This window comes from Schistocerca piceifrons, chromosome 11, assembly GCF_021461385.2.
Source record: "Schistocerca piceifrons isolate TAMUIC-IGC-003096 chromosome 11, iqSchPice1.1, whole genome shotgun sequence".
In the NCBI taxonomy this organism is placed as follows: Eukaryota; Metazoa; Arthropoda; class Insecta; order Orthoptera; family Acrididae; genus Schistocerca; species Schistocerca piceifrons.
The window spans coordinates 99116492-99130913 of record NC_060148.1 but is presented as its reverse complement, the minus strand read 5'-3'; the positions used below and the strand labels follow the sequence as shown (position 1 = coordinate 99130913).

At 38.5% G+C, this 14422-nt stretch overlaps 1 protein-coding gene across 3 annotated transcripts in view; it reads left to right on the top strand.

Moving 5' to 3' along the window:
- Positions 1–14422, top strand: part of LOC124720416 — a 331791-nt gene that overhangs the window by 48471 nt on the left and 268898 nt on the right. For all 3 annotated transcript variants that reach the window (XM_047245766.1, XM_047245767.1, XM_047245765.1), the window contains exon 4: positions 8836–8898. In XM_047245766.1, the coding sequence (XP_047101722.1) occupies positions 8836–8898 (63 nt within the window). The remainder of the gene's footprint in view (positions 1–8835; positions 8899–14422) is intronic.

Sequence of the window (14422 nt, the reverse complement as noted above, 5' to 3'; positions counted from 1 at the left end):
AACTTTCAGATTGTGACAGAACTTTTTATAAAAGTAAATAAGTGAACCAAGCAGAACATGTCTGTGATAGGAACTATGAAGGACCAAGTGATGAATGAAAGCCTCTGCAGATATTGAAATTTTCAATCTGCCCGTGAATGAAATGGGTGTTTGTTTTCTAAGTTTTTAGGTTATGGTGACTCAAAAGCAAACAACAGTGTACAGTGTGCTAACTGTAAGACGGTAGAGTTGTGAGGGGAGTGTGGGGAGAGAAGGAAGCAAGCATTGGCTGGCGAGGGGAGAGGAGACGTTGGGGGAGGGGGACAAGGCATGCCTACCAGCTGCAGTGCTGGCTCTACAAATTGCGCGTCATGCTTACATGAAGGCAGACGAAAGGCATGTTGTTCACAAACGAAACTGAAATCGTCATGTACACAGCCGGCACGGTAACTCAGCGTGTTCTGTCAGAGGGTTAGCTGCTCTCTGGGAAAAAAAAAAAAAAAAAAAAAAAAAAAAAAAAAACGGAGTTAATGGATCAACGACCAACTGAAACGGGTGTCTTGCGACGTCCGCACCGAGCAGATGAAACGAACGAAAAACGAACAAAATGAGATTGAGAGAGAGAGAGAGAGAGAGAGAGAGAGAGAGAGAGAGAGAGAGAGAGATTAGGTAAAGGCTTGTCATGCAGCGGACCCGGGTTCGATTCCCACTGCTCACAAATTTTTTTTTTTTTTTTTTTTTCCCCCCCACAATGTTACACTATTAATTATAAAATTTAAATATACTTAAACAGGTCATATAGTATAACGTAACTGTCAATCTCTATATATAAAAATGAATGTATGTATGTCTGCCCTCTGTGCGTTCCCAAACCATTCATCCGATTGCGGTGAAATTTTGGTGATTTGTTTTCCGTACGCCCACGGAGGTTCCTAGCCGAAAAGAAAAGAAATAAGACACATTCTTGAGGAGATATGACGTCATGCCACCGCAGGAAAATACCCAGATTTATGCATCCACTATTTGAGAATGAGAGCACTTAGCGACTAGCAAGAAACGTTACATACAATTTCAAACCTTTACGAAAATTTTTCTCCCTGACACCCCCACAAAATAATGAAAGGAAAAAAGGTTGTCGCTTACTACATTTTCTCAGTACGTACCGCAAATCTGCCGCAGTAGGCATGACGTTTTAATGTATTATTTCGTTACTATTAACTCTAATCGCAACATATTTCGCTTACAGTATCCACATATATCAGTAAATGCGCCAGCAAATTTATGTCTCTTTACGACATATAATTCAGGAGATATGACGCGGTAAACATCGAGATGCGTGAAAAAGTGCCGCGTCAGGCATGACGTTTTGTTCTATTATTTCTTCACTACTAACACTATTCGCAACATGTTTTGCAAAAGTGTTAAAAAAGTATATAAAACCACGGGCGTATTCCTAAAAAACTCCCAAGATGGGCCAGCAACTCCCTCTTCACTCATTTTGATAATGTTTAGCACAACTGCACAATAAAAACATGCAGAACAGTACAGCGCAAAACAGTAACGAAGCAGACGGCAATGGCTACCTTGTACAACACAGTCAGCTACGTAATGTTGGCAGCAGTCGAAACTGCGTGCCTACCGAAGCCTCCCGACGTTTACCGACTTCTACCGATTCAGGACTAGGGAGAGGTCTGCCATCTAAAAGTTTACAGCTTGGTCTTATGGTGATAAAATTATCACAGAACTGGAGTGTGTGGATCACATCCAGAAGAGGATGGGCACCATGCCATGGAAGTTGAGAAACAAGAAACTATGTAATGGTTAATGGAAAATCTCATATAAGATGTGAAACAAATACTAACAAAGAGATAGAGGGGCTGGCCAGTACTTACCTCAGCTCAGTACAGCCGATAGATACACATAAAACAGAACTGAAAATTTACATTCCTACCTTTCGGAACTTTGTTCCTTCATCAGGGAGGAGAGAGGGGAAAGAAAGGGAAGAAGGGAAAGTGGATTCAGTTACTCACAACCCAGGTTATGAAGCAACAGGGAAAGGTAAACAGGGAGGGTCAAATGTAATGGTAAAGTCATAAAGGATAGGCTGGCAGACAAAATTATTGATGAATTACAATACCTGGAGATTTGTTCAGAATTTGACAGGTAATACGGGCTACCTTCTTGCATAAACTGTCAACATATGACAGACCAATACATCAACTTTGCCCTTCCGGACCAGATTCGTGGTTTAAGTATCACAGTGCTCAGTGCTCATTTATTAAGAAATGTCTGCACGGGCAGACTCAGAATCTGAATTAGTTTTTTTGTCAGTTTTATAGCAACTTGCATACCAAAAAATGTTTTTGTTGGAAGGAAGACACTAAAGTGAGTGGATGTGTGGTGTCTGCTATGTTGTTATTGCTTTTAATGACGGCAGCATTTGTAGGGTGAAAGTGCTACAGCATACGAGAATTATTCGTCAAGTAAACTGCATCAGAGAACTTCATTGACTGGACAATATTCAATCGATAAAGGACAGTACCCGGCAGAAATGGCCACCAAAGAGTCCATAAATGAGAAAAGAATGAGATCCACGGAAAATGATCAAGAGGATGATACACAGTACAGGGTGCATCGCAGCGTGTAAAAATAACATTTTTAAAATATGTGAAGTAAATTTTACTCATTTCAAACTTTAGAAGCTGTTTCTGAAAATTCAACATTTTTGATTGCATTATTTCTTAAATGTCGTGAACCAGTTGCAGTGGAGTCTTCAAATGTTTAGGGAGCTGCGACATAGATATATTGAGTGTACTGAACTAAAATAAAAACGTAATGCTAATATTATTAAAATTATATTGGAAAATGTACAAAAATTTTTGCAAAATTTTAGCTGTGTAGTTAAAAGATTGTATTTCTGAAACCGCTGGCTGAAATGCAATGATTTTTGTTCAGTACACTAAGAACTTAATGTGTGACACTGCAAGAGTTTCTTGTTCGTTGCTACTGTGGTTTCTGAAATACAGGGAAGCTGAGCAACGAAATTTAACTTTGTCAATGTAAGGTATTCCAACTCCCCATAAATTGCCCTTTTTCTGAAAAGTTTTTCCCAGCATTGCCGATCTGCATTTTATATCCTCATTACTTCTGTTGTGATCTGTTACTTTGGTGCCCAAATAGTGAAGATACTTTGGTGCCCAAATAGCGAAGATCATTTACTGTGTGGGTCAGTCAGATGGAAACCGAATACCTACCAAAATGCGACCGTGGAATATTTCCACTCAAAAGCGATCACCACACACATTGAGACATTTATCCCACTTGGAGTTGAGACGGTCGATTCCCATTTTGTAGGATGTGTCTGCTGCCGACAGATCCACAACTGCATCCACTCTTGCACTTTGTCTGACCCACGTCCACCTCTTGTGGTGCCACCACTTCGATCGTGAGGGCAAACGGCAAAGCCACAGTGGAAACAGGGCGTAGAATCACAGTCAGTGAGCAGCATATAAAGACACCTCGCAGAAACTTTGATGTAGCGTAAAGTCAAAACGCTCAGGAATCCTGTCAGACAGAATCGTCCTGTTGCACGATAACGCCGATGCACGCACTGTCAATTGGACGAAGGCTACGCTTCGGTAATTTGGTTGGGAGATGCTGCAACATCCTTCATACAGTTCAGATTGTTCAACTCGTTTTCACATCTCGGTGACATGAAGAAAGTGGTGAAGTTGTGTACGGACGTCTGTTTCAGTCGGAAGAGGAAGTGCAAGAGTGTGTGGTGTTGTGGGTCCTTCAGTGGTCATCCGCGTTCTACGAAACATAAATTGACTGTCTCATCTCCCAGAGGGTTAAATGTGTTAATGTGTGTGGTGATTACTTTAGAATGGAAACATTCTGTGGTCCCATTGTGACAAGTGTTCGACTTTCATTTGACTGTCTCTTATAGTTTTATTATCTCCCAACTAAATGTCCCCCATGTCACCTGTTTTACTTTGACTACATTCCATTATCCTTGTTTTCTTTTCAAGACACTGTATATTCTGTTCAAGTGCTCAAGTCGTTTGTCATGTCTGACTGAATTACGGTGTCCTTATTTACAATGTTATTATTTATAGTGGTACTATTTCTTCTTCGTGGACCTTAAATCCCTTTCTGAATTTCTTCTTGGCTTCCTTTACTGCTTTCTCAATAGTGAGGTTTCTACGGCTGCTGCCGCCTCTCGCATCCCAACCTCCATCGTTTACGGTCATTCCAATCTCCTCGATTAAAATCTCTCGCCGCCATTGCCTCGTTGATGTCGTCTTTCCAGCATCTTCCGCGCTTTCTTCTCTGATGTGGAGTCCATTGCCATACCCGATTTGGCCATCTTGCGTCTGGCATATGCTGTAAGTGACCATACCGGAGTAGGCGCTTTCTTTCTATGTAGTCTAGTATTGTGCTTTTGACATTCATAACCTCTCTGATCCTATCATTTCTAATACGGTCAAGTCTGGAGTATCCACAACTCCGTCTCCAGAAATCCATCTCGACAGCCAGCAGGCGATCTTTCTGCCTCTGAGTTAGTTCCCACAACTCTGCACCATATGTTGTGATACTTTCAGTAATTGTGTGGTAGATGGTATGTTTTGTTCTGCGCATTATGTTTTTGTTCCAGAGAATACCATTTAGTTGTTTTATGGCTCATTTACCCTGGCCTGTTTTATTATTTGCATCATCCATACTTCTACCATTGGACGACAGTGTCACTCCCAAGTACTTAAAATTGGTGCTTGCTCAATATACAGATTGAATAACATTGGGGACAGAGTACAACTCTGCTTCACTTCCTTCATAGCTACTGCTTACCTTTCATGTCCTCTGGCTCTTTATTATTGTAATCTGGTTTCCGTACAAATTGTAATCACCTTTCGATGCTTGTGTTTGATCCCTTGTATTTATTTTTAATCTTGTGTTGTGTCTTGTGTTGCTGTGAGTAGTGTTTTTGATTGTGTCATGGGACAAATTCAACTGGTGGCATTAGTAAGTCCACTGTTTCCAGTTAGGCCAACGAATGGCGCTGGACACCAACGTGTCGCTGACACTGCGTGAGAATTGTATATAAAATAGACGTTAGTGAGAGAAGAATTCAGATGCGCCAGCAATCAGGCTTTTGACTTAACCAGAAAAGGTGCTGTTATTGAAGCCTTACTATCAGACTAGAGACTCTGCTACTGCAGCTTTACAACCCTATTGCCATAAGAAAGGTATGCAAATTGATAAAGGTCGTGTGACAAGTGTGGCTGTGAGAAAATGGCCACAAAGTTTGGAGCCGTGGATCGTTCGGATGATCGGCCCCGTAGTGAGCAACCAGACACGAGTGCTGCTGCTGCTGAGACAGCTCAGGAAGAAATGGAGGCTTTGGTGGGTCCATCTCCACACCCAGTGCTCGTGAAGTCACACGTCACGACGGCATTCGGAGCGACACGGTTCAGGCAGCACGAAGGCCTACCCTCCAGTGCTATCCGTGCAAAAGCCACTGTCAACATGAACTGTTAACCACCAGTTTTGTGAGGCACAGAGCTTTTGCGACGTCGGCACTTCAAAATAAATGGGGGAAATGACGACTGGTTGTTTACGTGTTTTGACTGGCAAAGCCCGTTTCACACTCTTGAGGGTGTGCCAGCACCCACAGCTGCACAATTTGGGCTACTGGAAATCCTAGAACTGTTGTGAAAGTGCATCACAAGTTACTGTTGCCACAGCTGAGAATGCTGGATGCAGCGTGCAGTCTTCGAGCACCGCACGAGATGCCTTACGACAGCCGAACATTGCTCCGGTCACTTTTCGAAAAGTGCTGCGAACAGTTGCGAAACAGTATCTCCACTGCAGTTCGAGGCTGTCGACGGATGCAGATGGTCGTCACATTGACCGGCATTTGTAACCTGGACTGTAGACGTAGTAAGCAGCTAACAAGTGTTACTCGCTCGTGTGGACATTAACAAGTTTCTTTCAATGGTTTATCTGTTATTTCTCTTCTGCAAGTCCTTACAAATGTTTCCACAAAACTTCGTTGTCCTACAGTCATGCGTCCTTTCTGGAAAGTCTAATCGTAACCACCCTGTACTACACAGTTTCAATCGTGTCAAATGTGGCGGCTGTCATGCGTCGGCTATTTAGACGTGGGTTACATGTTATTCTGCTGAAATGCCATGTTAAACCACACTCCCAGGAAGTAATGTTCCCAACATTTCAGGCATGTAATAATCATCATTGCCTGTCTTGGTGATGGGGCCCTGGAGCATTTAGTAACTGTTTGGTTTCTGTTGATTTGAAGTGATAAATCCATTATCCTGAAAGTGTTTGGTATTGTCTTAAACACTTAATGGTTGATAATTGGCTCCCCTACTCTTCCCAGTCATGCATCTAATTATATCACAGTCCACACAGACATGTTGGCACACAAAATCCATTGGATTTTTCTGAAAATTTACCAAAATTGTTGAGCAGTTCATTTTTGCTTTTGCTTTTGGCCATGACTTAACCAAATGTGCACCTGTCTTCCACAATGGTTTCAGGTAGATTATTATTTGTGCAAAATTCACCATACTATTCTTTTGCTATATGTATGGATGCAGTCTACATGTTGCACCTTTTATCTGACGACTGCATGTACAGGGTTGTGTTTGCCGGTCACCTGTCACGCATGCCAGTTGAATGCGTCCCACATCTCTCCATTAATGCCTCACTATGTGATTTTTCAGCCAGTGTCATTCGAGCGGCGAAATAAACACCACGAGTGTAACTTTGAAGTCTGCAAACTTCACAGTGGCAAGACCAGATTATTCCATTCTACAACAAGTGTTTATTTACAATTCGTACGTGCGTTCAGGGTCTGCTCGTACTGCCCAGAGATTGTTTGGACAGAAGTTTCCAGGTGTTCCAATTTAGAGTCATTATGCAATTCACAAATTGCTGAATAAATTCTGTGAAACAGTAAGTGTTCGTGACAAGAAATGTAAATGATGACTTACAGTCCTCACAGAAGCTCATCTTGGGGACATTGGATACTGTCTGGAAAATTCTCCCAAAAAGTCCCTCAGATGTATTTGACAGCAGACGGAAACTTGTTACACCTCTGTACAATGATGTGCTAAGTTACTTGGGCTAAAGCCCTATAAAGTAAAAGTAGTGCAAGAATTTAAACCTGGTGATCCCACCCTCAGGGTTAGGTTTTGTGAACAGATTATGAAACAAGTGCAAGAAGATGAAATGGATCCTTACTTCATTCTGTTTTGAGGCGAGGCTCGATGCTATTTACAGTGGTATGTTAATTCCTAAAACTGTCGACATTGGAGTGCCGATACACCTATTCTGCTTCACGAGGAATTCCTTCACGATCAGAAAGTAGAAGTGCGCAGTTGGTGGTGACAGAATAATAGGCCCAATTCTTTTTAATGGCACGGTTAAGAGTGAGAGATATTTGCAAAACTTTTACAGCCAGTTTTTAACGTATTGAGTGAATTTTTCAATAGGATTCACTTGTAATAGCAATGTTTCGTTGCACACAGTTCACAATATGTTCCACGAGAATCATTAACTGCCATATCTGGCCCACTCGAAGTTACAGTTTAATCCCATACAATTTCTGTTTGTGGGGAGCACGAAAGGATAAAGTGGTAAAGTGCACACAATAAATTCGCACACTTTACAGGAACTTGTTGACAATGTTCTTGAGTCAGTTAATTCAATTTCTCAAAGAGACTTACATTGTGTAATGAATAATTTCTTGAATAGATGTCAAAAATGAATGGAAACAAAGGGGGGGGGGGGGGGGGGGACAGTTCCAGCATGTCCTTGCATGACACAGATGAGTAAAAAATTTATTTGAGCGTATTTTATGTTTAGTACTGCAGTAGCAGGCGGGTGACGTCGCATTCGCTCCTACAGACAATGGAGCACTCGCTGCCCACTGTCTACTGCACTGTCCGTGCAGTCGTCAGAAAAAAGGAATGTCTTAACTGTTGACAGTGAAGGAAAATAATCTTTGTAAACCTTAACCGAAACTAGACACATTTCTTTTGGTGATGTACCTTCCAAAACAAATAATTTTATAATTGCACAGTATTTCAGTTAATACATTTGAATGGAATGTGTAATGATTTTGTGTGTGTGTTCAAAAAATAAATGTAAAAGATAATGTTGTAAACAGTAATTTGTTGCCGCACTTTTTTGTAGACAAAGTGTATTACATTTGTAGAGAGATGCATTCCAAATATCAGCAATTCATAATTATGATCTGTGGCAAAAACAATACACGCAAAAGCATGACTACTTTAAAAAGCATACTACTACCAGTGCTACTGCTAGTCAGGGTGGCAGTTCTTCTGGTTAATCTGGAATTCTCAGAGAATTACAGTTTACCTGGTAAAATCAGGGAACTTCAGAAATTTCATAAAATCTTGGTGAATTCTGTGTTTTTATCCTAGCATTAAAATTCAATTTTATTGAGTTTTATACTTGTATGGATACTATTCCATATAAATTATGTATTTTAAAAACTGTGCTTAAAACTATTGCTTATGGTTAGCTTATCTCAGCTGAGAGGACAGAAAGCAAGATTGTTATTGTGTTATACTACGCCCCCCCCCCCCCCCCCCCTCCCCCTTAATTTATCAGGAGGTTCTTGGCAGCATTTTTCTCCTCACACCAGGAATTCACAGGAAATTTTTCTTCCAAGTTTGAGTAGCCATTCTCCTAGTAGTAAAGAGACGACCAGGCTAAAAAATCTTCTTGCCCTTGTAATTTTTAGTTTGGGAAAAATTTGTTTCAGTGCTCCTGTCTCCATATAACTTATCGTCTTCATTTTCTTTGTAGGACTGGTCATTTGAAAATAGTGCTCAGGAGGAAACTGATCCTTTATGCATTGAAGAAGATCAGGTAACTTTAAATAGCATTATTTAGTTATTCTATTATTATTATTTAGTGCTTTAGAATCTTGACATAGTGTGTTACCTACAAAGTAGTAACTACACCCCCCCCCCCCCCCCCCCCCCCCGCCCCCTTGTATCACCCTAGACAAAAACTCAGTTCCAATGATTCTCAACAGAAAAAGGGGTAGAAATTTCATCTCGTATCAGTGTCGCTTTCGCTTGTCCCAACAAGAGTAGTGGTATCACTGGAGGACAGATTACTTTGTGTATTGGACTTTGAAAATAATGTGTTAGTGTGTAAATCTTCTTCTTCTGTCTTTTAACTTCCTCCTTGTCGTAAATGTATAAATGGATCTGAAAATGGAAAAGTTGCTCATCAGGTTATAACATTGTCTATATTATTTAACTGCTATACAGGAACTCTGGGTCAGTTGCAGGTGGCCTAGATAGCAATTTCCAGGAGCAACAAAAATTTGGTTTTCAATACTTTGCATATATATTCACTGAATTTTAAAACTGAAAATGCAGTTGTAATCTATTAATTGTAATCTTGTGTTAAAAGTTGAACACAGTAAGGCAAGTATCAAGAGTTAGAACCTGTGTTTCTCATGAGGCGGTGTAACAAGTGGCGCACAAATGCCTAGACTATGTTCACCAGTATTAGAGAATGAGAACACTCAGTAACTTTCAGTAAGCATTAGAAGTAATTGAAACCTTTGCAAAACTTTTTTGCAGTAAAACTTTCAGCATCAGACATGACATTTTTATGTATTACTTCTTTGCTCTGACACTATTCACAACACAGTTCACAGTTTTTAATACTTAACCAATTTCCATGAAATTGAAAAAAAAAAAATCATTTTGTTCCTTAAGGGGGGTAGGATGTCAAATGGGCCAACTTGGAGCAGGAGAGGCACCACAGGACATTTTATTTTCTACTGTCTATACTTTTACAAATAAATTCATAAAATTTTGTCAGCATGACCAGGAAGGATTCAGGATTCACACTCATAGCAGTGGAAGAGCAAGAACATAACAAAATAATTTTTTTTTTAGATATGAAATTTCATCATTTTTTCACTTACTGTTGGCTGCATTTGTTCCTATAGGTACATTTTTCTTCACAAGTAAGAGAGATTCTTTGATGAATTTTGCACAGCATACAAACCATACTTACAGGTGTATGAAACTCTAGAATTTTCCAAATCTATTAAAAACTGTGGTAAAAATTGAGATAATTAACTACAAAATTTGATTTTTTTCTAAACATAAAGTTTAAAACGTAACAGCTCATTCATTTTTTCATAAATTAAATAGATTCTAGAGTTTCAGACACCTGTAAGTATGGTTTGTATGCTGTGCAAAATTCATCAAACAGTCTCTCTTACTTATGAAGAAAAGTGTACCTATAGCAACAGATGCAGCCAATAGTAACTGAAAAAATGATGAAATTTCGCATTTAAAAAAAATTATTTTATTATGGTTTTGAACTTCCGCTGCTGCTACGAGTGTGAATCCTGAAACCTTCCTGGTCATGCTGACAAAGTTTTATGAATTTACTTGTAAAAGTATAGACAGTGTAAATTAAAATGTCCTGTGATGCCTCTCGTGCTCAAAGTCGGCCTGTTTGACGTCCTACCCCCCTTAAATTTGTAGAAATGTTGCACATTGCTAAAATTCAACATAATCACCACCATTATCAATCGTTTTCTGTAAACGGATATGGATGTTTCCGATAGACTTGTACAGATAATTGGTGATATATTTCTAAAAACTTGACGAATTTGCTCCTCCATTTAATTAAGAATTTTTCGTTTTGTATGATAAACTTCCTCTTCAGACTGCCCCCAGAAGAAGACATCACAGGGCATTAGGTCCGGACACCTTGGCAGCCATTTGAGGTTACCATGACATCCCAAACATAGTTGTCTGATAATAGTTCCTGACAGTAAAGTGGTTGTCCATGGAGGAAAATTCAACTCTTTCTTCAGAAATAGTTTGGTTAAACCACTGTTTATGAGATGCCTGTCTTTGTGATTTCTGAGTTTTTAATGTACTTTTATATTGTATTGTATTTATTTGGGCCAGTAAATCTTACATGTACAGTACTGCGCAGCAGATATTGGACAGGTCAATGCATATATATCTTCAATATTAGGAAAAGGATGGTTGCTACTTATCATATAGTGGAAACGCTGAGAGTCACAGATAGGCACAACAAAAAGACTGTTAGAAAGTAAAATTTAGCCAACAAGGCCTTTGTCAAACACACACACACACACACACACACACACACAAATGGTGTATGTGTGTGTGTGTGTGTGTGTGTGTGTGTGTGTGTGTGTGTGTCCTAAATTTGATAAAGGCCTTGTTGGCCGAAAGCTTACTTTCCGACAGTCTTTTTGTTTTGCCTGTCTGTGACTCAGCACCTCTGTTATATGTTGAGTAGCAACTATTCTTTTTATAATATTGTTACATTCCATCCTAGATTTTCCATTGTCCAGATATATCTTCATTTTTACAATAACGAATCCATTTCTTTAAACTCTGACTTATAATTAAATCACTTTAGCTAGAAAATTACAACTAAAATACAAATGAACTAATGTTAATGATAGCAATCTTTGCACACTACATGTAGATAGTTACATTTACACAATATTTTTGTTAGTGATAAAGAATGTGGCTTATACATGTAACATTAACTTCTTTAAGCTCTCAAAGATTTTAGAGGAACTCTTCCAGACTATAGAAGCAATACATTAATAGATATTCTTTTAACATTGCTTTAAATTTTTTAGATAATTTATTACTGTAATTTCTTTTGGCAACATATTGTAATTAATTATTACCATAGTGTAATGTTCATTTTTGGCACAAATCAGTTTTTATTTGGAGCATGTGACAGTCAGTTTTCTGTCTTGTGTTGTGTTGATGCAGATTTTCATTTTTGAGAACGACACTCTTATTTGTTATTGCGTATTTCTTGATAAACATTGGACTTTCAGAGATGTATATATGTGGAAGAGGAAGAATCCCATCCTTTTAAATAGTGGTTTGCAGGGTTTGTTCTTCTCACTATCCTTCTTGCGTAATGAAGAGTTTTAGGTAGGATGGCTAGTTACCCCAGAAGTAATCCAGTACTTCAGAATAGAGTGTATATTAGTGGCATTCACAGTCATTAGAAAGTTCTTATTACAACAGTTTTCAAACACACTCATTAAATAGCACATGGTACTTAGCCTCTTAAATATACTATCAATGTCAGCATCCTATTTAAATTTAACTTAGAGCCAGGTCCCCAAAAATTTTGTATTCACTACTCTTACAATATCTGTGTTTGATATCTGCATTGTTTATATCCTCTTTGCTGTTTCTCTTGATATTATGAAAATTTAATACTATTGTTTTTCTTTTATTTATTATTAGTTTGTTTTGGCTGAATCAGTTTAGAACACTTCTGTCATCTGTGTACTGGATAGTGCTATGACACTGTCCAGTTAATGCTACGTCATTTACATATGTTAGAAACAGGTTGAGGCACAATACTGAGGCCTATGGTTTACCATCCATACTTCATTGTGATCGGAATAGTGTATGGTTTATTTATTATCTTCTTGAAATTTTATTAGTACTACTTGCTTCCAGCCAATAAGATATGACCTAAGCCAGTTGTCAGGTGTAGCTCTGATACCAATATTATCAAGTTTATGCAGCAGTAGGATGTGGTCCATGATGTCAAAGACCTTAAACAGATCAAGACATATGCCAGTTACTTTTCCTCCGCTATCAAGTTTTTGGAGCACTTCACTCAGAAATTCAAATATTGCTGTTTCTGTTGATTGGCCCTTCCGGAAAGTATAGTTGATAATATGGTGCACTTTTTTAGGAAATCTAACAACTTCTTATGAAAAATTTTATGTGGTATTTTCAAAAATACTGATAGCAAAGCAATAGCCCTGTAATTAGTTATGTTGTCTTTCTTACCATTTTTGAACATTGGCTTGAATATCACTATCTTTAAGCAGGAAGGAATGGATAGTTGAAAAGTTGGGGCTAATGGAACGGCAATGAGATCACCTGCATTTTTAATGACATATAGGAATTACATCCATACCTGTTGAAAATTTTGCTCTTAATGTACTAATTGCTAGTAAAATTTCTTTAGGATTGGTTGGGGGCAGAAATAGGGAGTCAGAGTTTCTATTTAGATTTGCTGGTAGTCTGTCAAAATTTGTATTAGAGGATTTTGTACCAAAGAGTGATTGTTTGCTAATGTTTGAAAATATGTATTAGAGTCACTGGCTACTTCTGGATTTGTAATTTGTTTGCCATCTTGGTCTAGCTGGAGGCTTACCTTTTTTTGGGAGTGGGGGGTGGGGGTGGGGGACACTCACCTAGTTGCTGTTTGACTCTCTTCCATATGGCTTTCATTTTGTTCCTGGCCATTATTATGTGGTTATCATTTGCCATTGTTTTAGCTTCTTCTATAACTTTGTGAAATACTCTCTTATAATTTTTGAAATACACCAGAAATTCTTCAGTAACATTTTGTGTTTTGAAATTTTCATAAAGTCTCCTCTTTTCAGCACAAGATATTTAGTGAGTGCCTGAGATGTTCCAAGTTTTGCTTGTTAAAATTTCCATATTTTCTTATTATTTGTGGTTCAGTATTGGCAATGGTCTTTATTGGGAATCCAATAAATTGTGCATAATGATCACAGAAACCTGTATTCATGTTTCCAGTTTCGTATAAATATTTATCTGTATTTATTACTGTCTGATCTATAGTGCCACTAGATGATTTGGTGACTCTGGTCAGGGATTTAATGGTTGTGTGGATGTTATAAGTCTTTAATAAGGTGTCACTGTTTAATTTGTCTTTTGAGTTCTTGTTGAAATCTATGTTAAAGTCACCACATATGATAGTTGTTTTACTTAATACTTTTGTGCTGTTTAGTCAGGGTGTATACGCCCCGGGACAACCAGGAAAAATTTGAGAATTTTTTCATTCAGGAGAAAACTGGGAAAAACCCGGGAATTTTTTAAAATTCCAGAAATTTTCATTGTTTTAGTTTTCAGTTACATTTTTGTGGCTTTGACAGGAAGAACTGTTACTCTAACAAAGAATTTTACTTTAGCCCACTTCTCCAAAATAATGCTGCAGCAATAAAACATAAACAAAGGGGAAAAAAAATCCAAACTTAAGTTACAAAGGAAATGCACCATTTAGAACAACAAAACACAGTGCACACACAAGCGTCTGCCAACCGTAGTGTGAGTTGTAATGGGAGTAGTATTCTTCATGTGAACGGTTTCAAGTTTCGTGAATTTACTGTTTCCTCTTTGTTTACATCCCTCAAGCCAAATGAAAACAAAATGTATTTCTGTGGCTGGGAACTATAAAGTGAATTAAAATACATTCATATAATTATGGAAGGCTAAAATGTGTTGTTGGTTTCAGTTTTCTGATTTAATTTTATTTTCAGGTTTATGGCAGTCAGGCATAAATTGCCTTGCAGAACAATGAA